Here is a 24,353-nt window from a genome sequence, read left to right on the forward strand (position 1 = left end):
TGCACTAATGATGTTCTGTTAAAAAGGGACACCCCTCTGTTAAATTCTCAATTGAAACACTTGCTCTCTTAGAAATGGAAAATTGAACCAACTGCTCCGAGGTTGAACAAGTAGTTTATCCTGCATTAGTCACCCGCCATTTGTCCTAAGCAACCAATTGTAAAAGGCAGGAGAGCTTTTAGTCCCTGCAGCTGCATCATATTCTAATAATGGTGACGACAAAACAACCGCAGGACCTCGGTTTAACTTCTGTGGAGATTGCAAGGCCCTGGCAATCAATTCAGTGACAACGGAGGCATTTTACAGAAGGCAGTGAACACTGGGAAGGAAAATGTTCTGACCTTCTTTGGCAAAAACTAAAATTACAGGCATTGAGTCGATACAGGATTAAAATATGTCTTAAACCTTTCAGAATGGACAAGTTGCACAGGAAGCCCAGACAACAAAATTACACAATACATACATTCATTTTTTTTTCCCCTTATTTCACCCCCTAAAATAAAATGGTCTTTTATTATCCAAAAATCAAAGCTACATTTGAAAGGCTGTGAGTTGAAGAATTTCTCTGTAATGAGCTCTGCCTGTAGTTGCTGATGTGTAGTGATTAGTAAAAGGTCATTCCCGCTGTGTGACCTTCCATGCTGATATTTTAACTTAACATGGAGCTGCAGAAGGCAGGCCGTGCGGTAAATCAGAGCTTGGATGCCCATTATGCCTGCCGTGAGAAACTGCAAGAAAGCTTTCTCTTTGTTTGATGCAAAAGCAAAACAATTTGGAGCATTAATGTGGCTGTATTTTATTTTAATCATAATCCCCACTGCATGAATAAATATGTAATCTCACAAACAAGGACAAAAGTCCCTGTTTTTTTTCCCCCTATCCTGGACTGTCGGACTGGCAGTGTTTATCCTGCCTAATATTGCAAGCTGGGTCTAGTCTTTTATGTATGCATCAAGTTACTTTGCCCTCGCTATGCAGCCCTTTTTTTTTTACATGCTTTCCCATCATGTTTTACACTTTGAATGGTCATTTTCTTCCCACATTGCTAGATAATTACTGGTCAATATTGGAGAATATTTAATATGAGTATGAATTAGATCTATATGTGATAGGTTGAGCTCTGGGAGGGAAGATGGCAAGTTGATGACTTGGGGATATTCATACTGCAGCTATAGAAAACATTTTATATGTGAAACAAATCTAGACTATAGATGCTACATGATGAAGCCATGGCCATGAGCTCTGGGCTTCATTCTTCATACTACTCATCCAGTGTTTTCTGCAAGCCCTGTTTTGTCCTCAGGGTGCGGTATATATTGTCAGAGAGGTCTATTTTTAATTTCACTGTCTTTAAACAGCAAATCAGTGTTTGTGCATGATAAACATTATTGGGTACATTAGGCAGTGAGAGAAAATGTGTTGTTGTGTGAGCCTGTCTAGTCTTCTGACACAGTGCAAGAGAGGCAAGAGGGAGAACTGGACAGTGCACAAACCAGTTTCACTGGTGTCTGTATGTTAGTTTCAACTGCTGTTATGTGAGCTTGTCCTGACAGCTGCATAGAGCACAAAGTACATTCACTGTACAACACCTATACCTTAGTCTCTCCAATAAGCTGTATGTCATGATTACTAACACAGTGTAAGGAAGGAAAGGAACTGTGCAGATGACTGATAAGTGTCACTTGTGTAGGCCATTGGTTTCTACACTGCGTTATGTCAAACATTTAATGCTGTATGGGATGCTACTGTGTAGAGTCTACTGATGCAAGAAGGACCGATGGGGAATAGGACAGAGCACAAATCAGTCTAGTAGTGTAAAAAATCTGCAGGTTTGTTGGCTTGCTGTGTCTACTGCAATTGTGCAAGGAGGGGAAATGCACACTGCTGTAATACTTGAATATTGACAAATGTGTATGTTCTGTTGAGTGATTCTTCCTTTTCCATTGACAACATGCAAGACGGAAAAAGGACAAACCAGTCTAAATGCTGTAATGACATTTGTCTCTCCAAGATTTGTACCAAACACCTGCAGAGCCTGTCCTGTGTAATGAATCAGTGAAAGGAGGGACAGTGCACAAACCAGTAACACTGATGTAACGCATAGTTGCTACTCTCCCAGAATGTCCAGGAGACTCCCAGAATACTGGCAGAGCTCCTTGACTCCCTGGAGAATAAAATAACCTCCCGGACTTTTGTGGTCTCTCCCTATATGCTAACGCTGCATTTGTGCCAGAAGCCGCAACCTGTGTGATAGCGCAATGAAGGTTCAGAACACTCCAGCCATCGCGGAACACAGAAGCATCACCCAGGACATTTGCTGAGCAGATCTGAGTTTCTAGTCAGGCCCCCTGCTGAGATAAAAGATCAGAAGAGAAGATGGGAGGGGGCAGGGAGGAAGAGAAAAGGAAAGGTATTTTGCAGGCAAATTAAATTTAATATAAGTCGGTAATCACTTATTATTTTCTTTGAATGCTAGATGTTAATATCTTACAGAAAGAAAACAATAAGATATAATCCATTTAAAAACAAATACAGACTGTTAGATTTACCTTGCTGCAGTGATGTCTTCCGCAAGAAGCCGCTTTATAGGTTATAGGACCTATGGATAGATTTTCAACAGAACTCTAGTTACTGCCTCCTGCAGGATTCATTGTAAATTGCACTGGTTCAATGAAATTAGTTCATCAAAATTGTGGTATATTATTTGAAAAAATGAACTGTTGGCAGGAGTGCTGCAATAGGTGTATTATCTAGAGTGCTATGTGTGTGTGTAAGTAGAACTGTATACATCTCAACATTTTAAACTGCAAATGTTTAGCTCCTGTTTAGAGCACATGCACACCTGCTGCAGACATCAGGGCACAAATTAACACAAAACACAGGTTTCTGTACCAAGCCATAGACATAATACAACTTAAAATATCACAATAAAACACATAAGTGTCTACATAATTATGTTGTTTTTTGAAACATACATAATAGAGAGATCAGCATAATAGATTCTGAAGATGGATAATAGGAAGACAAATAGGTTGATAACAATGATAAAGAGATACAATTTGAAAGTACGATTGGGTTTTAAACTAAAGTAAAGATAATAATACAAATGATAAAAAAAAATGCTCTGGTTGAATGCTTCTCAGAATTTATTAGGTTCTACCGTGTGGTGCTGGACATGTCCCTGAGCAGCACTAAATACGCCCATTGGACAGAGCAGGGCAGGCCCATTGGACAAAGCAGGGCTCGCCCATTGGGCAGAGCAGGACACTCCCCCCTCAGCGGGGCAATCCTATGCATGGTGCAATGGTGTTCTCTTGTTTGTCTCCTTGAAATGATTTTTCAAAAGTTGACAAGTATGATGTAATGTCTCTCCCACAATGTGATATTAGACTTCAGTTGCTACAGTATGTAAGTGTGATCTGTATGCTTATAATTAATAAGAAAAACCTGGACAGATGTTACAGTTCAAACTCATGTAGATGAGAATAAGGCTGGGTACAGACTACTGAAAATTTCTCCCAATGAAATATCGTTAATGATTTCACCAACAACTGAAAGTCCCGATCACCATGCCGTTTCATGTGTATACACTGTACACCTTTTACAAGATTAACTTCAGATCTGTGCTCTTCATCTGTCATATCCATCTGCTAAAAAGATCATGACTCTATAAACTCTATGGAGATCTTCCTACACTGCTGGTCACGAGTACATACACACTTCAAAAATCAAATCAAACGATACGATATGCTTTGGAACGATAAAACATGAGGGAGGGAGCGTACACACTAATGCGATATCAGACCTAACAGTCGTTCATCGTGTGATTGGCATGATAGTCAGGTGACAAATCTGTAGTGTGAACCCAGCCTAAGTGACAATGTGGAAAGTAACACTAGCTTGAGCAAAGCTATGCAGGTCTTTAAGGCCAGTGAATGGCTACATTGTACTATTAAACATGTCTTTCAAAATAACCTAAGAGAGGTGCTGAAGCAGTGATGTTATTAGAAGCATGCTCTGCAACTGGCCTTTGAGGTCTGGCAATGTGCAGCTCAGGTGGGATAGAGAAGAACATTGGAAGCCTTAGAGCTACTGTGTTTGATCATCCATGTTTCGGAGAGAGCAAAATAGTGCCAAAGGTGAAAATCAGAGCTATATGTATGTGTCAGGACCAAAATAAATACAACAAATAGTGGAGGTCCAAGGAGAGGGACTTACATCAAAGTACTATTATTATTACTTAGTTTTTAAGTTGATTTTAAAAGTGGAAGAGCCTTTAACTTCCCATATATTGTTTATTTTCGCTCATGGTGCATTCTAAAGTTTGCCTCATGGGAATATGGAGTTAAGTCCTTAAATAGAAACAATTATCTGTAGTCTTTCTTTAATATTACAGATAAATGACACATTATTACCCTAGCTTAAGGGTAGGCAAACTAAACGTGGAAAAAGTGAACACCTGATTATGTGCATAACAAAGGGATGTAAGCATAGATATTTACAGCCAGGGCCTGTTGGAAATGCAGAACCCTTAACAGAAGTTGGTCATGTTTTAAGGTAAGGATGGCTAGGGGCACCTGCTAAAATGCCCACAAATAGGCATATTTGTTCAAAAGCCCACCCACATTCCCATTAAGCCCCATTCAGAACATCCCACCAAAACAAGAACAGTTGGGAGGTATACTTGTGACCAGCTGCATCAGCTAAGTTGTGGCATTGAATTTGTTGATATTCAAGTGTCTTTTTGGAACATGGTCAGATTGTACTTTACAGTTAAGTTATAATAGTTACATACTGTAAACATGCAGCAGTTATAAGCAATTTCTATTTAACAGGAAAGATGATGTATGTGTTTGTCAACCTTCATTGATAAGCTGGTGTGTTTTCTAAAATGTATTGTATGTTTTATTTTCAATTATGTTTATATATTAGGTTTATTTTAAAAACTATAGTATACTTCCAGCAGAATCAGCACATTTCCTCTAATGACAAGTAGTCCATTACACAATAAATGAATAACATTTTACATTTAAATTCTTAGCTTTTTCATGGACATCAGTAGTTCAAACATCAGTGTGAGTGCTCAGCATAAGCAAGTATGTTTAGAATATACATTTAATACGTGCAAAGCAGCTAATATATAGCTGCCCAATGTAAGAGGCTGGTCCTTTAAATGTGTGTGGCTGTTTTCTAATGGGAGCTTCCTGTTGGTGGCAAGAGTTTATCACTTGAGGGTTTCTCATCTGTGTGTTTTATTGTTTTCTAGATTCTAACTTCAGTTCCAATAAGACTTTCAATATTTTTACTGGTTCAAGTCTCTCCCCACAGATATTCTGTGATCAGTTGGTACAGCACCTCATTATTGCACTGGCATCTTTGAGTAATCTAAACCTGCTGTCTGACAATATAAACTGGCCTGAAGATGTAAAGATCACAGAATTATTTTCTCATCTTAACACCTGCTGGCTGTTGATATTTTTTTTCTTTCTTATTTTTTCATATTTACTTTTAATCTAATATATGAGTAAAGACAGCCCGTAAGACCTGAGAATGCAGAAAGCATGCCAACGTTTTCTGCGACCAGAAAGGGACATTAACACTAGTGTAAACAGTCAGAAACATTTTTTCTTGCTTTCCAACTAAATACATTGAGACATATAGACTATAGCAGACATAAGGCACAAACTAAAATAAATTAAATACAAAAGAAAAACAACCAAATATACCACAATGTCATTAAATTCACAATAATAATTTAGGAGTCAACAAATATATTTAGTATTAAGAGAAAAATTAAGGAAAAAATAACAGTGAAATATTATGAGATCATGATTTGAATCTAGAGAAATTTTTTTTTACAAATCATGTAGTTGTGGATGGCGGACTTTGAGAACACTCAAGATATGATTCACAACAATGTTAAGAATAGTGTCCTGTCTTCAGTTGGCTTTTTTACTCAGAGTCAATATTTGTTTTAGTCTACCACATATGATTGAGTGAATTAAAACGGTGGCATTCATTACCTAAAGTCATTTTCTAAAATGATTCTCTTTATTACTTTCTTAATGAACAGCCACTTGAGCTGTCATTAGCCTTTAGAATAATGTTTCCACTGTACCAACTCTACCTCAAAGTGTAAAACATCTAATTTATTTGTTAAGATTGTGTTAATAAAATCCAATCAAGAGAAGAGAAAATTGTAGTAGCTTTATCAAAAGAAAAACTCAATTTCAAATGTATTCTATTAGTTGAACACATACTGGTCATTATTGGCTAGTCTATCTGACCGTAATTCCCAGTGCTGTCAACAGTTGTTAACAGGAGAAAAAAGTAACATCTGCTTTACTCCTCATATAGAATAAGGCTCTGTGCAGTGTTTGCTTGATGTTTTATGTAACACCTGTTGTGCTGTTTGCTTCAGGTTTGCAGCTGGGAGCTTTAATAATAAAGCACAAGTAGTTTATATAAAGTCTCACTTGCAGGTGAACAGAGGTTAACAAGGGCAATACGTAACTTCTGTCACTATAGCATCTTCTACACATTATTCTCCCATACTGTTAACATTTGTATTGCTTATGTCAAATCACTGAGTGAATGGACTGTAAATACTAAATATGAGCAAAATTCAAAACTGTTGCATATTCCGCATTTGGCTGCAAAGGTTGCGTGTTCTGCCAGCGGACTTTGACCTGAAGCGGTCCCAGTCCTACCCCAGCCACTCCGCACCACACAGCAGAATTTAATTGACCATCTTCATTCCATCTCTATTCATAGAGTATGAATTTTGCAAAATGTGAATCTAAACAGAAAGCACAGAAGGGCATACTGCAGAATAGCAAAACAACAGCCGAACTCGAAGATTGTATCACCGGAATTTCACACTTCTGCAAAACAATCTGTTCCACCATAAAACTCAATTTATCCGAAATTTCTACAATCATCTCTAGTAAATACGCCACATAATATAGCAAGAATGTGATGCTTATTTTGTACAGTTGTACCAAAAATACACATAAAATACAATTTGGTAATCAGATTGCATAGTAAAAAGCAAGTAATTATGTCAGCATGCCATAAGGAGACTGTGTTTCTGAATGGTGTTTTTTATTTCATTTCTGTTTTTTGCTTACATCAGGACACTCCAACTGGAGCCCTGAGGGATGGATGTGGCCCTTCTAGGCTTTTTGTTGCCCACAGCTTCCCTGACAACCTACAAAGATCTTATGGCATGACATTATTTTACAAGGTGGACACACTTCACCTTTGCACACAAGCAGCAGCTATTATGAGATAAGGGCATCAGAATGATTTATTCACAAAGGCCAAACAGTAGGTTCACTTGTGGCTCGTCAGTCAAGCTCATGAAGAGAAGTCACCATCCAGTCATGGATTCATTTCTGTGCTCACAGACATAAAAATCATTAAAAATTTGTGGAAATTACTCTGGTCAGGAGAGCTGCTTGTACGATTTTGCTCAACGCTCTCCTGTATGCTTACATTGGAGAAATATGTTTAATGGTACCTGAAATGACAGAAATTGTCTTGTGATGAGAGAGGCAACAGCATATCTAAAAATAATAATATTATCTTGGTCCAGTAACCTGGATTAATTGTAAGAGTCACATGACATGTTGTCTTCTGTAGCCAAAGAGTAGTTATGAGATATATCCCAAAATCAGAATGAAACATCGCTTTAACACAGTAACATATTACTGTGCATACTGAAGTGGAACATTCAATTTGTAATTAAAATAATAATTACAAAAATAATATTAATAATAATAAAAAAATATGCAACCACAACTAAAAAGTGTACAGATCCAAAAATATTAATGTTTACAAGTATTTACACCTGCAAATATTTAAAATATATATTAACTGTATTTTTCTATATATAATGATAGATGAATAGATAGATAGATATGCCTCCATATAGACATAAAGAAACAATAACATGTAAAAGGGCCTTATATATCATTGTATATGGAGAGAAAAATATTGTCAATTTGAACATTATTCTTCTGTTTGACTGAGCATGTCTGTAAAGGGCAGCCTCTAACATGGAGCAATGCACATATCACACTTGTAAATAGGTCCTTATTTCATAGAGCTGCATCTGTGACTGTACAGACTCACTCCAAAATGTTTCTGTGAATGTGCTAATAGGTCTTGTGAGAATGTTTTTATAACCACCCATCTGTCACTTTTTAACAGGCCTGATTGGCAAGCACTCCTAACAACTGACATCTGTTTGAGCTTATTGATATGCAGATTTATGATAATGGATATGAACAATAAGACAAAAAAATACCTAAGGTGAATGTTAAGTTTTTGCCATGCCAACCCTAAAGAAAATAACACAAAAAAAAAAAAAGATCTCATTGTTTAAACAGCTATAAATAATATGTACATTTGTCACATGATTAAATAAATGTGTTTTTTCAGGAAATCCCAACAATATCTTAAAAACTGTAAAAAAAAAAATAATAAAATACAAAATTTAAGTATACAGACATTTAAACCAAACAACATATATGTAGTCTCTATTTATGACATTATATTAAATCAGCTTGCCTAATTTGCACAATCTAAAGAGAGTATAGAATCTGATAATATCTAGTTATAACATACGCAGATCTGCGGTCGGGTCCATGAGATGTACAGTATATTTTGTACATAAACAAAATAATTCTAAGCGAGATACATCCTGTAAAACAATTTTTTTGCATATATGTAATTTTTACAGATCCTAGGCCTTCAAGCAGTATAAAATATTCTATAAACATTGTAAAAAAAACCATTTTAAAAACACATTAATTTATTAAAGTGTATAACATTTACAGCTTCTTCTAAAGAGATTTAGTTGTAATTGTCTACTGAATGTCTTTGACATTATATTAGCTTTATTGTAGCTTTATTAGTTATAACATCTTGGAAAAAGTGATTCTATCTGAACATTTTAGCCCAGACTAGGGGCCTTTCTCCATATTAGGAATACCATAAAAAGTGCCCCCTGCACTAAACCATGTGCTACTTGTGCTGGATATAGAGTAAAAATACAAACAACATAAATGCGTTAGAAATAAAACGTTATAAATCACTTTAGATTCAGTAAATCCCTTGCAGTAACTACAAAATGATAAACAAGGCAGCAAGAAAAAACAAATATCATAAGCTCATGAAAAAAAGAAGCAATATTGCAGGATTAGAAGTAGAATGTCATGTAATGCTGTATTTGTTTGTTTTAAATATTCTTATTATTGTTTTACATTTTTAGACAATGAAAGATAAAATGTAGCGCAAAGCAGGGGCATGGAAAAATAGTATATTAATAATAATAATAAAATAATAATAATAAAAAGTATGCAATCACAACTAAAATGTATACATATCCATAAATATTATGTTTACAAGTATTTATACCTACAAACAGTGCATTTTTTGTCATATAACTCACGGGAACTGAGTTCCGGCACATTTTTTCAGCAGATTTTCCAAGTTTTTAAAAGTAACTTTAGAACATTTGATGTTTGGTCCACATGGACTTGAATCACCCTGTCGAGCGTAGCAGGTCAGTGGCAAAATCATTAAAACAGTGCATACGGGCTGCTTGTGTGTCAAGTCCGATGCATGTGTACTTCGTCCACGCTGGTTGTGATGGCACTGCTTGGCTTGTGGTGCTGTTCAGCTTGTGATTGGTCGTGTGGTCGCGCGCTGAGTTTACTGCGGGCGGCGACCATTATGTTTCGTTACACAACTGACATTTGTGGGTGTGTGTATAGTGATTGACTACGTGATGTGAGTTCACCTTTTTTATTACAAAAAAAGCACTGCTTACAAATATATAGAAAATTATATATTAACTGTATTTTTCTATAGATGATATGTAGATAAATAGATAGATATAATCATACTTGACTCATTCGGCCACATATATGAATAGCAAAACAACTGAGCCTCATTACAAAAAACCTCTTTGGTGGTGCCGTGAGGCTATTTGTACAGCTGCAGCTAGATTTCTGCCAGTGAAGTTGTGGAGCAACATGGCAGCGGTTGCAGAGGAGCAGGAGTTTGCACTGACCAATGTTAGCATTTGGCCATAGCACAGAGTAGTTTCATGAAAAAAATGGTTTCATGCTAAAACAAAATTTTGTTTTGCTGAGCAAGATTCTGAAAATAATTTATAGGTGCGCAGAAGGCCCATGGTTATTGGCCTTCCTTCCTTTTTCACTCTGCAGAAGTACTTTTATTTTATACCAGACTGGAGATGGGAGAGGTCAGATCTCATCCAATACTTTAGTAGGTAGCATTTTCTGCCTGAGTGTTGCACTTTAGTAAGGAGGCATATTTAGCCTGTTGAAAAGACAAAGCTTAAAAAAAAAACCAGCACCACATCCAATATGCAATAAAGATGGCCTTGATGATGAACCATCATGATTATTTGAATCCAAAACTGAGGCTGAACAAAGGAGTATTTTAGGAGAAAAACTGAAATGCTTCATTGAATGATAGCAGTGATTTTAAAGTGATAGGCACAGTGCATCGTGTTGGATTTATTTTCACCTTTTGCAGAGACATCCCCCAAGATGTCACCACAAATGGTGGAAAATTATCTCTGAAGAGTAGGTATGGTCCTTGATTTCAGCATATAGGCACTCAGGGGCAATATGAATGTATTTTGCACTACACATCCAGTGTGCTTTGTAAATTAGACCAATCAGTGGACATTGAACAGTGGTGATGGAGGACTTTAGCACAAGAAAAACAGGAGGGACCTGAGCAACAGGCTACATGGCAATTATTAATATCTCTAATAATAACTTTTCATCTGGCCATTTGCCATGCATTCCCACTCTTTCCATATTTGCCTGGAAAGTCAAGCAAGACTTCTTTGTCTGAAGTCTTGCTTGAATTAATTATATATGGGGAATTTTTTTCTGAGTAGTTAAAGTTTGGAGAGTATGTAAAAGGTTTTGTAGGGTCCTCTAAGTCTCTAGAAGATTGTGATTTCTTTCCATGGAGATGAGATGAGATGAGTTAATGTTTTATATGATCAAGAGTGAAATTAAGAATATAGTTTTACTGTGTCATTACAATTCTGGGTGGTGGCAGGAGAAAAGAAAAAGCGCAGAAGGCTAAAAAGAAGGGATATATTAATATTTTTTTGTAAATGATTAATGCAATAAAAACCCTCATTGATTGGATAAGAGACATTCCCAATTATTAAGCTCTAGCGAAAAAACAGCATTATATATATTGGGTGAGAAAGGATGAGAGGCTGGACATTTTATAGCGGTAGCTAGTGTATGAAGGGTTAAACTTTCAGGAAATTGGAGATGAGAGCAACCCTCAGCAAAAGTTTCATATAGGCAGCACAGTGGCACAATAGTTATCATTGCTGCTTCACAGCACTAGGGCTGTGTGGAGTTTATTCTCCCCATATGTGTGTGGGTTCCTGCCAGGTGCTCACTTTCCTCCTACGGTCCAAAAACGTAAATGTAAGTTAACTGACTGTTGGCTAAAATAGACCCTAGTGTGTGTATAAGCACCAATGGGGCATGGACTGATAGGAACGGTTAAGTATTCTCTGCACAGAGCTGCATAATGTGGTGGTGCTATACAGTGGTCGAAGTGGTAAGTTAGAAGTGGCGGTATAGAAAATGTTATCGAAATAAACACATTTGTGCACTGAAATGCATGTTCTCTGTTTTAGCAATTCCAATGATATTCATTAGTTAAAATGGGCTAAGGAGTAATGTGTAGCTAAGGTAATAGAATGTTTAATGTTGCCTGGATTACTTCAAGCTATTTTCTTCTCTTTTATTTTATTTAATCATTCATGCCTGTCCATTGTGGAAAAAATATATTATACAAATATAACTTTGAATTCAAATTAATATGTACCAGTATATTTACCTTATAAGATCAAGGCCATCTACAGAAGTGCAGGGCAAGCAGGCGTGCCGAGCATTTGTGCAGTGTGTAGATTTGTCTGCTTATTGTAATTGTAGCTGCACATCCATTTCCCAATTTTAAGAAGTGCCCCTAGAAAATCACTTGGCACTTACTTTTGTAGGATGGCAGGTCCATCTGGCAAAGCACATGTAAAAAGAGGGAAATGTCACTTCACAGTTCACCCTCCTACCGCTTTAGGACCATGTATTTCATTTTTACGTTTCAGTTTGTCTCATAGAACACTGCTCAGTTTAACCTCTTTTATGTTAATCATTAATCTTAAGAGTCAGGGGACATTTATTACATGAGACATTTTTGTGTGTTTTTAAATTGTTACATTTACATCAAAAAGAAATTTCCATATAACATTTGCATAGAAGGTGCAGTAGGTGTCCCATTAGAAGTATAGGTTTAGGCCTTGTTTACACCACATCCTTTTGTGGGTAGATACATTTTCTGCAGCCCTATGATAAACAGAGGACACCCATGTAAATGCACCTTCATTGACCTTATCATCTTATTTAAATAATCTTTTTCACAAATCACATGTTTTTCTTGCTAGTGCATAAATAGCCCATACTCAGCAGGGAACACCCTTAATCCACCCATCTCCTCACATTAACAGATACTACAGTTTACATCCTTGCAGATAGCTCCAATCTTGGTCTGCAAATCTGAATGATTACCCATAAAATTGGTGCATATAGAAGAACAAAGACCATAAGTACTGCAGGCCACAAACGTTTTGCACATTTGTAAATAACCTTTACGGTAGTGTTAAAGTTTCCTTTACATAGCCATATTTTGTCATTTATAATGTTCTATTTCTTGAAGTTTTATGTCTTTATATATAAGGGTATTATTCTAAAAATTTAATTGAAAGAGTGCTTAAACTAGTGTTCCTGTTATTCTGTAACAGAAAAAAGGACACCCCTTTCACATGTCCTTTTCCATAATACGTAGGAGAAAACAGAACAGGGCATACAGGGTAGTGAAAAAAACAAAACAAAGTGCAATTAAATTGACAACCCAGCTAAGGACAGTTAGTCCGGCAGAGAGGTATGAGTGACTAAAGAACCCTGGGAGCCAGAAAGGAAAAGGAAGAGAGGTGTGGAGTGAACTAAAGTAGGGGCCTGGATCCAGGAGTGTGGGCACAACTAGCAGGATCAGAGCCAGTAATGGAGGGGAGGGGAGGAGAGAAGGCAGAGTCAAGGTTGAATTACAGGAAAAGAAAGAAACACCAGGGGGCGTCGAGTGAGGGAACAAGAAATCTGAATGGAGAGCAGAAAGGGGGGCTAGAGTAGTGAAGGGACTAGAAATCTGAATGGAGAGCAGAAAGGGGGGCTAGAGTAGTGAAGGGACTAGAAATCTGAATGGAGAGCAGAAAGGGGGGCTAGAGTAGTGAGGGGACTATAAATCTGAATGGAGAGCAGAAAGGGGGGCTAGAGTAGTGAGGGGACTATAAATCTGAATGGAGAGCAGAAAGGGGGACTAGAGTAGTGAGGGGACTAGAAATCTGAATGGAGAGCAGAAAGGGGGGCTAGAGTAATGAGGGGACTAGAAATCTGAATGGAGAGCAGAAAGGGGGGCTAGAGTAGTGAGGGGACTAGAAATCTGAATGGAGAGCAGAAAGGGGGGCTAGAGTAGTGAGGGGACTAGAAATCCGAAGGGAGAGCAGAAAGGGGGGCTAGAGTAGTGAGGGGACTAGAAATCTGAATGGAGAGCAGAAAGGGGTGCTAGAGTAGTGAGGGGACTAGAAATCCGAAGGGAGAGCAGAATAAGAGTTGGTGAAATGAGGAGAGGAGGAAGAAAGAGGGTGAGGTGTAAAATGATAAGTAAGGAAGGATAAAGAAAGGGGGAGAGGTTAGATGAAGGAAGGGTAGGCGATTCTGAATGGGTGGGTTTTGAAAGTTTGTTTGAATTAATTGAAATTATGACAAAATATGTATGCTATTAATTTAGCAAGGTTCACAAAACCTTTTGTAAAAATAGCAGCAGAAGGTAGATCTCCAGAAATTTGAAAAGTATTAATTCTTTATTTGACTTTAATAGAGAAGGCTTTCTTCTCTGTTTCTAAACAATACTCTCTCACTGTTCACCTTTATGTGTCCCCCTTTCAAAGAGTTGAATGCAAACACCCTTTGTTTATAGTGTAAAAGCTTCTATAGTGTAATAGCTGTGCTGAAAAGGAGGGGAAAGACAAAATGAACAGCGACCCATAGAAGCAACCAGAAGTATGGGTGCGTCACTTAATGTTAAGTCCAAAACTGTCTCCCTATGTACACCTTGTTTACTAGACACAGACCAAAAAATGTATGTAGATTTCTCACATACTAATATTCAATTTAAAAACAACGGGCCTGAGTTATTAAGGAGAGCAAAGCAAAAAGAAGGTGTAAGTTTGCTCCTGGACAAACCATGTTACAATGCGAGGGGTGCAAATTAGTTTATTATTTTGCACATAAGTTAAGTACTGGCTGCTTTTTCATCTATCACACAAATACTTGATGGCTTTATTTATACACTGAAATTTAAAGTTAATTTAGGACATGCCCCTCTCCAGCTATAAATCTGTCCCCACATTTTAAATTTACCTCCCTCTCCAATGCAACATGGTTTTGCCCAGGTGCAAAGTTACTCCTTTTTTATGCTTAGCTCTCCTTAATGACTCAGGCCCAACATATTTAGGTTAGAATGCCTTTATAGGTAAGTGCCAGTTTGATTGACGACAGACGCAATTAGTCACACAAACATTTTGAAATATTAAATCACCAATACAAGATAAGGGATTGTGACATATACGTTTGTTGTAAAATATAAAACAAAAGTAAGGTGTAACAGAGTATTTACTCAACTAATCAGAAGACATATCCCACCTATGAGATAGATAGGCAGTCGTCAATGTTGTTTATCTAAAACATAAAGCTTAAAATGCAAAGGAAGTTATGCCAGCTTCCCTTCCAACCCAAAAAGAAGGGTGAAATATGAAAACTGTAAGCAAATTAATGAGACATTTAACATGCTGAATAATGTATATAAACCACTTATTTCAGCTATATTTTTTGTTTTCAAAATGAACAGACATTAATATATATTGATGTCCAGTTGTGTGTTCCTCTTCTCCTTCAAAATGATTTTACATCATTTGAAGGTATCCAAGATATAAGAATGTAGTCAATAAATTACAGCATAAGTTGGCCTTCCAAACATAATGTACATTATAATTGACAGTTTTTAGAGTATGGACGTCAAGGGGAAACAAATATGAACAATTTATTCAAGTTATAAATGTAGGGTTTCTTATATCTTTATTTTATGTGTTGAGGTTTAAGATTTTGGCAGAATTCAGAATGGCTCCCATTGTTTTTGTATTTTTTCATTTTGAATTATGAATTATTTATTTTTGGCATGTGTTGTGAAGTAGGAACTGAAGACCTGGCAGATATGTCTGTGTTACTGGACTACATCACATCCCCTGTATGTTTCTTACCATTACCATTTCCACTAGGTTTGACTATTTTCAGATTTCATCACAGTGCATGAAGCAGGAAGCCTGCTCACAAAGCAAGTAAATTATTTTTGTGACATTGTCCCTGAAGGTTTCTTTTGTCTCCTACACAGGCATGAATGCTTTGCAATTACAGAATTTGGCTACTTTAGCAGCTGCAGCAGCCGCAGCCCAAACCTCAGCTACCACCAATGCAAATCCTCTCTCCACAACGACTAGCGCACTGGGAGCGCTAACAAGCCCGGGTGAGACGTGTTTTCTGTCTGTCACACAGAGCATTCTTCCAGGATGTTCAAAGAAAACATTTGTGTCTCCAATTGCATTATTTTTCCATTGATGAATTTAGAGAGCATGTTTGGGGGGCTTTTTAAACTCCATTTATCTCATCACTTCCATTGTAGTTGTCTTTATTTCCCCATTGTTCTGATTCATTTTGAGTTTTTTTTGGTGGGCTGGCTGCACATGCTATATAATCTGTAACCCCACTTTACGCATGACCATTGAACTATTTGGCATACAAGTAGCAGAAGACTGTATAATGGACTGCATATATTATACTTTTTGCACGCACGGTTATTTTAAAGTGTTTAATATTCCTAAACATACAGCAAGAAATGTCTTTGAAAGTGCTCAGAAAATCTTAATTCTGCAAAAAAAGGAAAATGAATGGAAAAAAAATCTAGTTGCAATGAATAGCATAACAACTGCAAAACAAAATAACAATAGGGAACATATACTCTTAAAATCAAACTGATTTTACTGAGAACGAAAAAGGCGGTGGGGGTGAATAGAGCAGAAATCTCCGCCTCCCATAAAAGGAGAAGAAAGAAGTTAGCCTATGTATAAAACATGTTTTATATATTGTTCTATGGCATCCACAATGTAACACATTTTATGACTTGACCAGTTGGGACCAAGTTTATGAAGTTCTGAGAGTGTGGGTAATTATGGTTTCTTCCTAGAACCAAGGGCAAATCTGAAGTTCAGTAAAAGTTGACTAAGAAGCAATCAAGAGGAATGTTGACAAATTTGCTTAAACCCAAAAGAAACATTTTGGGTTCTGGGGAGATATTGACTCAAAATATTTTGTGAGCATTCTGGTCTACTCCTCCCAGTAGTAGGTCACAACTGGACAACACCACCATATATGGTAAAAAACCCTATCTCATGGATCTAAAGGATGGAATAGCGTATGGATATAAGAAATGGTTAAATACCAATGCGTTCAAAATCTTGATAGCCCTCTCTTTGTGAATTATGGTCAGTATTCTGAAAAGCAACCTTCCATATCATGACTCGGTTTGCTTCAGTTAATTACAATTGTAAATCATTGTCCTACATCAATTTATGGCATTGTAGAGATACAAATTAGTCGACTGTAAATGTATCATAAAGTTCTCTTAGAGCCAGAATTATATTGGCAAAGGATTTTCAAGTGGGTTTAAGGTGTTTTGGACATAGAAAAATGCATAATCTGTAAGTAAGGAAAGCATTCAGCAAGGGGAACAGTGATTTTCAACAAATTATTGAAACAAAAAAACATCAGGGGCAAAAGCTTGATTTTGGAATATCAACATAAGAAGAGAGGCATGCTAATCAAACCACACCTTTAGAGTGTGGCAGCGGTGTTCACTTATAATTGTCTGTCACATTGCCAGAACCAAAATACAACTGGCAGAATTTCCAATTGCTCAGAAAGCACACTTTCAGTATCAATCCAGAGCATGATGTTAATGGGACAATGCAATTGCACAATTTCAATGAACTGTGTGCAAGATAATAAGAATATAGCATCGGTAATGCCAAACCACCCTGATATTTGGCACAGGACATGGCAGACAGTGCAATTCCTGTCTTCTTATTCATCAAAATAAAGCAAGACACGTTTTTAAAGCAAGATACATCTTTGGAGCTGCTTATGTATATTGGGAGATACATAAAATGGTAGCATACAGGTATGTCAGGAATGCAATTTCAATGGATGTAAGTTATATGTGTAAAGGGTGCAATAGTTAGCTTTAAAATTAACACTCAAATACAACTATTTCCCATTTGTACTTAAAATTAATTTTAAGTAATTTGACTGCATTCAAAAGCAAAGTAAGTTTAATGCAAAAACCCTAATTCTACCTTATATCTGGAGCTAAAATTGAAGATTTGAGAGAGAGATCATCAGATGTGTCAATGTCAAAATGCTATCATTGGCAAAGAGCAACAACCTATAGGCACAGCTAACTATTGTGACATCTGAAATGTACAAGCCTCCCCCTCCCCTAATGTAGCTATCTTGGCAAAGGGAGAGGAGTATAGTGAACAAACTGCTTGAATAAATGGTACAGGAAAACCATATTGATGTAGAACTTTGAAAATGGTAATTCCATTACACCATACCAAGAACCTTTTGTGCATCAAGCCAAACAACATATCAGGAATATGATGACTGTATGTACATGACTAATCAATGCAGTAGTGCAACAGACATAATTGGTCTTTCTATCTTGGAAAAGTTCAACTTTATAGATAAGAAAGAGCAGTATTTTGGATAGATGATTCGCTAGCACTATGGCAAAAATCTTTACATCATTTTTGATCATGGAAATGGGCTTATAAATCTCACATCTCTTAAGATAGTGATTCCCTCTTTTGGTATTAGTACAATATGCTTCACTTATGTAGAGTGGGATCAGCCCCTTAAAATAGGAGTTGAAAAGCCTTTATAGATATGCTAAAAGGATAGACTAAAATGGTTACATAGAAATACAGAAACATAGATTTTGATGGCAGATAAGTACCACCTGGTCCATCTAGTGTGTCCATTTTTTAACCTATGATAACTTTAAACCCTCTTTCATCCTTAGTTCTTTGTAAAGATATCCTTATGTCCTTCCCAAGCATATTTAAACTGTTCTACTGTATTAGCCTCAATCCCTCTGATGGCAGGCTACTCCACTTATCCCCTTCCATTTGTGTGATGTAATTTCTCCTCAAATTACCTCTGAACCTACTCCCCTCCAGTTTCAGTGCATGTCTTCATGTTCTAATACTTCTCTTCCTTTGAAGAATGTTTCCCTCCTGTACCTTGTTAAAACTCTTTATATATTTGAAAGTTTCTATCATGTCCCTCCTTTCCATTCTTTGCTCCAAACTATACATATTAAGATCTTTTAGTATTTCTTGGTAACTTTTGTGCTGTGGGCCATGACTATTTTAGTTGCCATTCTTTGTACAGTTTGTAATGTATTTATATTCTCCTGGAGATATGGCTTCCAGAATTGAATACAGTATCAATGACCTATACAGTGGCACTATTTCTTCTTTCTTTCTGCTACTGATTCCTCTCCCTATGCAACCAAGCATCTGAGTTGCCTTTCTCGTTGCTTTGTTACATTGCTTACCTGTCTCTGTCACCTGAAATAGTGACTCCTGGATCCATTTCCTCCTCAGTAGTTTCCATTATATTGCTGTTAATACTAGATTTAGTCTTTGGGTTTTTCAGACCCAAGTGCATAATTTTACATTTTTTGGAATTAAAATGTAATTGCCCTACTCTTGACCATTTCTCTAGTATACCTAGATCATCTGTCATTTGTTTTACCCGTTCTGGTGTGTCTACCCTGTTGCATATCTTTGTGTCATCTGCAAAAGGTTTTCTATCCTGCAACCAAGGTCTTATCCAGTCAACCATTTTAGAATACAATCTTAAGCTTTCAAGATTATTTAACGGTCTGCAATGTGGGACAGTGTCAAAAGCCTTACTAAAGTCTAGATAAGCTAGATCTGATCTATTGCTTTAGTCACCCAGTCAATACGATTTGTTTGATATGATCCCCCCCACTAAATCCTTGCTGTTTGGGATCCTGTAAATTATTGGATTTGAGATATTCTACAACTCTTTCTTTTAAGAGTGTTTCTATTAATTTACCTACTACTGAAGTAAGGCTCACTAGATGTTTGCCTCTTTCTTGCTTCCACTTTTGTGCAGTTGGACTACATTTGTTCTTTTCCAGTCCTCTGCAATTATCCTGTAACTAGTGACTGATAGAATAATTCTGTTAATGATGTTACCAGCACTCATTTAAGCTCTTTTAGTATCCTTGGATGTATCACATCTGGCTCCATTGATTTATCCACTTTCAGTTTTGAGAGCTCTGTTAGGACTATATCTTCCGTAAATGTACTTGTATCTACCTCATTTTTATGAGTAAACTTGCATCTGAACTGTGGCCCATGCTCCACCCTTTCTGTAGTGAACATTGAGCAAAAATAATTATTGAGATGATCTACTATTTCCTTGTCTCCCTCAACAAGACTCTGGGCTAGATTTACTAAGCTGCGGGTTTGAAAAAGTGGGGATGTTGCCTATAGCAACCAATCAGATTCTAGCTGTCATTTTGTAGAAACCCGCAGCTTAGTAAATATACCCCTCTGACTCTCTGTCTTTAGTCTTATTATTCATCCTATTGTTTTTTTTCCTATCACTTATATGCCAAAATTTTTGCCCCCGCTACCTTCTGACTGGGCAATTTTCTCTTCAACGTGTGCCTTTGTATATTTGATTACCTTCTTAGCCTCCTTCTGTCTAGCAAGATGCACCTATTTAGCTTTATTATTCTGAGTCTACTTATATTTCCTAAAGGCCATCTTTTTTGCTTTCACAATACTTGCTACTTCTTTTGCAAATCACACTGGTTTCCTATTCCTTGTGCTGTTCCTAACCCTTTTGATAAAAAGCTCTGTTGCAAAGGTTTGATGGTTAGTGAAACCATCAGGACCAGGTCCTTTATTGTTTTTCAAAGACTTGAGAAAGTCTGTAATCTGACCGGTTTCTATTGGGGTAGTTATTTCAGTCAGTTGAACAGCAGATCACACAAGTAGATTTGTTCCTTGTAAGAATCTCTAAGTCCAAAGAGAGTTGACACCAATAGCTGTATTGCCTGAATATAATTTGGAGTAGAAAGTATTGAGTCATTTTCAAATTTTGGTTGGTTCAGAGGTAGCAATCCCAAGCAAGATATTGGGTTTATTTGCATATAAATACCAATCACTTTTGGTGTTTTAGAGCTCTCAATCAACTATTCAGGCACAATACTTTAATACTGTCAACAGAGGTCTCAAATTTGACTTGTGTATGTTTATATTGTGATGTAAGTATCAAGAATTTAGAAGAAATTTGAATGAAGACTGCTCATATCACTGCATTATAGGCATGCCATACTGTTGAAGTAGGTAACTCATCTGTGTCATTAAATTGAAAGTAACCATCAGGGCTGTCTAAATCCTCTCTACAGCTGCTGAACCATTAAATAAGGAAAGTCTAAATCTCCAATTGCCTCTCCAAACATGGGAAATAATATGTTATGAAAAACTCTTTAATATCTGCCTTAAATGTCATGTTAAGATTATGCTTGTCTGTAAATACATAGTTAATTTGTGAGTCAATTGGCGAAGATGTGAGAAAAACGTATAATCGGAATTGAAAGAATTAAGCTTGCACCATGTGTCTGCCAATAAAGATTTCTTAATGTTAGTACAATAATGTTTAGTTTGGTAAGTGTTCCCCACCTTCTACCATAGCTCAGCCGTAAATGGTGGAAAACCTCTATTAAGTTATGCTTAGTGCAGGACATGGCCTGTGGTTTCTCAACCACAGCCTAGGGTTGAGGGAATAATGGTTGGCTTGGGTTGCTGGAATGTCTGGGTGCCGCCCCATTTTTTAGACTAGATTTTCATATTCAGATACATGCAGAGTGTAAACGTTTGTTGGTGGTTAGTGACAGCACTCCCCTAACAAGCAGCCTTCATAGACCCCGCTGCCCTTTTGTAGACCTTTGAAAAATAGATAGGCTTGATCATTCAGATGTTCATAGCATGCTAAAGGGGGCTTTTTGTATGGTTTTGTCATAAGTTGGTTTATTATCCAATAGGGTTGCAGTTTCCATTTGTGTATTTTATTTATTTTGATTTCTATAGAAGAGGTGCAAGTCCAAATCATCTGTATTTGTGTAAACATTAATCTTTATGGATATTTCTTCAACTTTTTATCTTTTGAGTTTTTTTAAATGTATTAGTCTTATTTTTTTTTCTCTCATTGCCTTGTTTGGAACAACACAGCTGTGTTTTGTATAATCCCGCTTAACTGCTATCAATTAACAGATAAAAGGGAGTATGCCTGTCAATGCAACATTGCTGTTTTAATGCATCAAGTTAATTGTGTTGTCTCTCATATTGATCTATAGTAATACTAATAGCACTTTCTCTCAAAATGTCTTCAGTAGCTTTAACCAGTATAGCTTTGTTTGCTTGAGTGCATTCAACCTATTTGATTCTTATAAAGTTGTACAAACATTATTGTTACTATTTTTATTATTACTTTCGTTTATTTATAAGGTGCCACAGTGCTCGGCAGAGTGGGGCATTAAGGAAAACGGTATATATAAAATAAGAGCATACAAGGTAGACAAATAAATGCATTAAAGTAGTAGTAAATCACATTAAAACAAACAGTAAGGAGAGCTCTGCTCATCGCAGAGCTTACAGACTTAGTTACACATGTTTGTACAGCACAATGGAAAATCTGTAGTAAATTTGGCTGCAATTGTATGCAAAATTAAAATCTCTTCTATAATTAGGGTGCCAATCCTGATGCTGGTTAGGGTATGAATTTAGTCACAGTGGGGTTTAGCTAGTTCAGTTAATGTTATGTAGGAAGCACCAAGAGCACCAGGACTTATCCTGTACCACAATGAAAATAGAACCATAAGGCAAGAGTAGTCTATTCAAATAGCAGGGGTGTAAGAACATAGCAATGGCAGTGATTAGCACTCAGCTTTCATTTGTAAACATGCTTGACAACGAGACCTCAAAATTTGTATTGCATTCTTTTTTTTCTGGACAATATTAAATGTATCACTTTTCAAATACATTGACTGGTTGGGATTCTACAGGACAAGGCTATCTATTATCAAATATTTTTTTCTGGCTCAACTAATACAGCATTCTCGTTTTTTGTTTACTCTCTCGCTACACTGTATTAACACTACGATTATATTTTTAGCACCTGATCCTCATCACTTCTCTTCATTGTAATGCATTGTTGCTTTGCTTCTGTAAGCTATAATATTTCATTGGCTCACTTCAACAGGGAGTTCAGCTGAAATTGAGAATACATCAATAACAGTTTCAAGTTCACTTTTTGGATAACAAAGCAATGGTTCTTGAATATGTGGCTTTGTTGGAAAAACGGTGTCACTTTGGCCTCTGCCGATATGTATTTCTGTGAGAGAATATACGAAACATCACGCTGCAACTCTCTTTCTGTTTAAAAAAAATTCTGATTTAACAGAGCTTCTGTCATAATAAAAGCTTAGTGTCAATATCAAAAGCATTTTCTGTGCTGATTCTTGCAGGTTTCACTATATCTTTGTTCAGCTTCCTTTTGTATTATTTCAGAATCCTGATTTTTCAGCAATGTCCTTTGAACACAGCTTGAGTATTGAGTGCATTTTTCTTTACCCCTGTAACAAACATTTATTTAAAAGGTGGTCACACTCACTGAGCTTTTGAAATGTTCAGGCGCTTATGCCATCCATTTGTATGTGCCTCACAGAGTTTAATTAGTATGACCAAATTCTTAGTTTTATTTTTTTGTATTACCTGATACATTTAAACGTCTTTGAGCGTGTATGTATATAAAAATATTAGAGCAAGATAAACTGCACAGCGCATACTAAACAATGGGAGGGGGTTTGGCTCAAAATTCATGTAATCAGTCTGCTTTTAAGATGAATTGAATAAATAAATATATTTTTTTTGTGATAATTACCATATATACTCGAGTATAAGTCGACCCGAATATAAGCCGAGGCACCTAATTTTACTACATAAAACTGGGAAAACTTATTGACTCGAGTATAAGCCTAGGGTGGAAAAGAGCGCTAATTTAAAAACCTAAATAAAAATGATAGGTTCAATCTATGAAATCATTTTTAGCTAAACCATAAATAACAGTAGATGACAAGGAACATTCATAAATGATTATAAAATCATTGGTATTGGGTACAACCTAACCTAAATAAAGGGGTATATAAGGGGTAGGGATATAAATGTATGAACATGGTGGCTGTATTGTTTGTTCATTATGTAATTGCACTGTAAATTAAAAAAAAAAAAAAGGAGAGAGAGAGAGAGATTTTTTCACTTACCTGGCAGTGGAACGTATATGCGTTCCAACAACAGGAAGTTCGGCATTTGGAACGCAAGTTTGCGTTCCAAATGCCGAACTTCCTGTTGTTGGAACGCATATGCAGAAGTTAATGCCGAGGGACCGGACACCAGGTAAGTTCACCCGTGTATAAGCCGAGTGCCCTTTTTCAGCATACAAAAGTATGCTGAAAAACTCAGCTTATACACGAGTATATACGGTACTAGTGTGCTGGTTTTCTGGTTTATTTTTGGGACTGACTGCTTTCCAAATAAATGACCAAAAAAAGTTAACAGTAATCTAATATAAACTCTCATAAATGCCCTTTAATGCATTCCTTTTCATAGGGCAGCCAAGTCCTCTTTCAGGAAGGGTCCCTGTAAAAACATGCAGGTTCCTATCCAGCAGCCATGTTTTTGTACCAAGTGCATTCTTATCAATGTGGCAGCAAGGGCATCCAGCAACAATCAATTGATTCCTATCGATTCCTGTTCTTCTATCAGCCAGGTTCTCCAACAGTCCTTCTATTGTTTTTCTGATTGGCATTACCTCCTGCAAGACAATACACATCAGTTAAGAATGAACAGCTGACTCCTTGCCTTACAGGTTGCATTACTATACAATTTGGTTTAATGTACAGATGATGACAAAAATATTGGCACCCTTGCTGGGTTTTTTCAAATAACTCAC

At 36.7% G+C, this 24,353-nt stretch overlaps 1 protein-coding gene across 19 annotated transcripts in view; it reads left to right on the forward strand.

The window, feature by feature from the left end:
- The window catches only part of CELF2 (CUGBP Elav-like family member 2), a 382,596-nt gene that overhangs the window by 325,941 nt on the left and 32,302 nt on the right, over positions 1–24,353 (forward strand). For 17 of the 19 annotated variants that reach the window (XM_075208611.1, XM_075208613.1, XM_075208618.1 and 14 more), the window contains one exon: positions 15,577–15,708. The exons of the other annotated variants lie outside the window; for them this stretch is intronic. In XM_075208611.1, the coding sequence (XP_075064712.1) occupies positions 15,577–15,708 (132 nt within the window). The remainder of the gene's footprint in view (positions 1–15,576; positions 15,709–24,353) is intronic. 19 annotated transcript variants of the gene reach the window in all.

This window comes from Mixophyes fleayi, chromosome 4, assembly GCF_038048845.1.
Source record: "Mixophyes fleayi isolate aMixFle1 chromosome 4, aMixFle1.hap1, whole genome shotgun sequence".
Classification (NCBI taxonomy): domain Eukaryota; kingdom Metazoa; phylum Chordata; class Amphibia; order Anura; family Limnodynastidae; genus Mixophyes; species Mixophyes fleayi.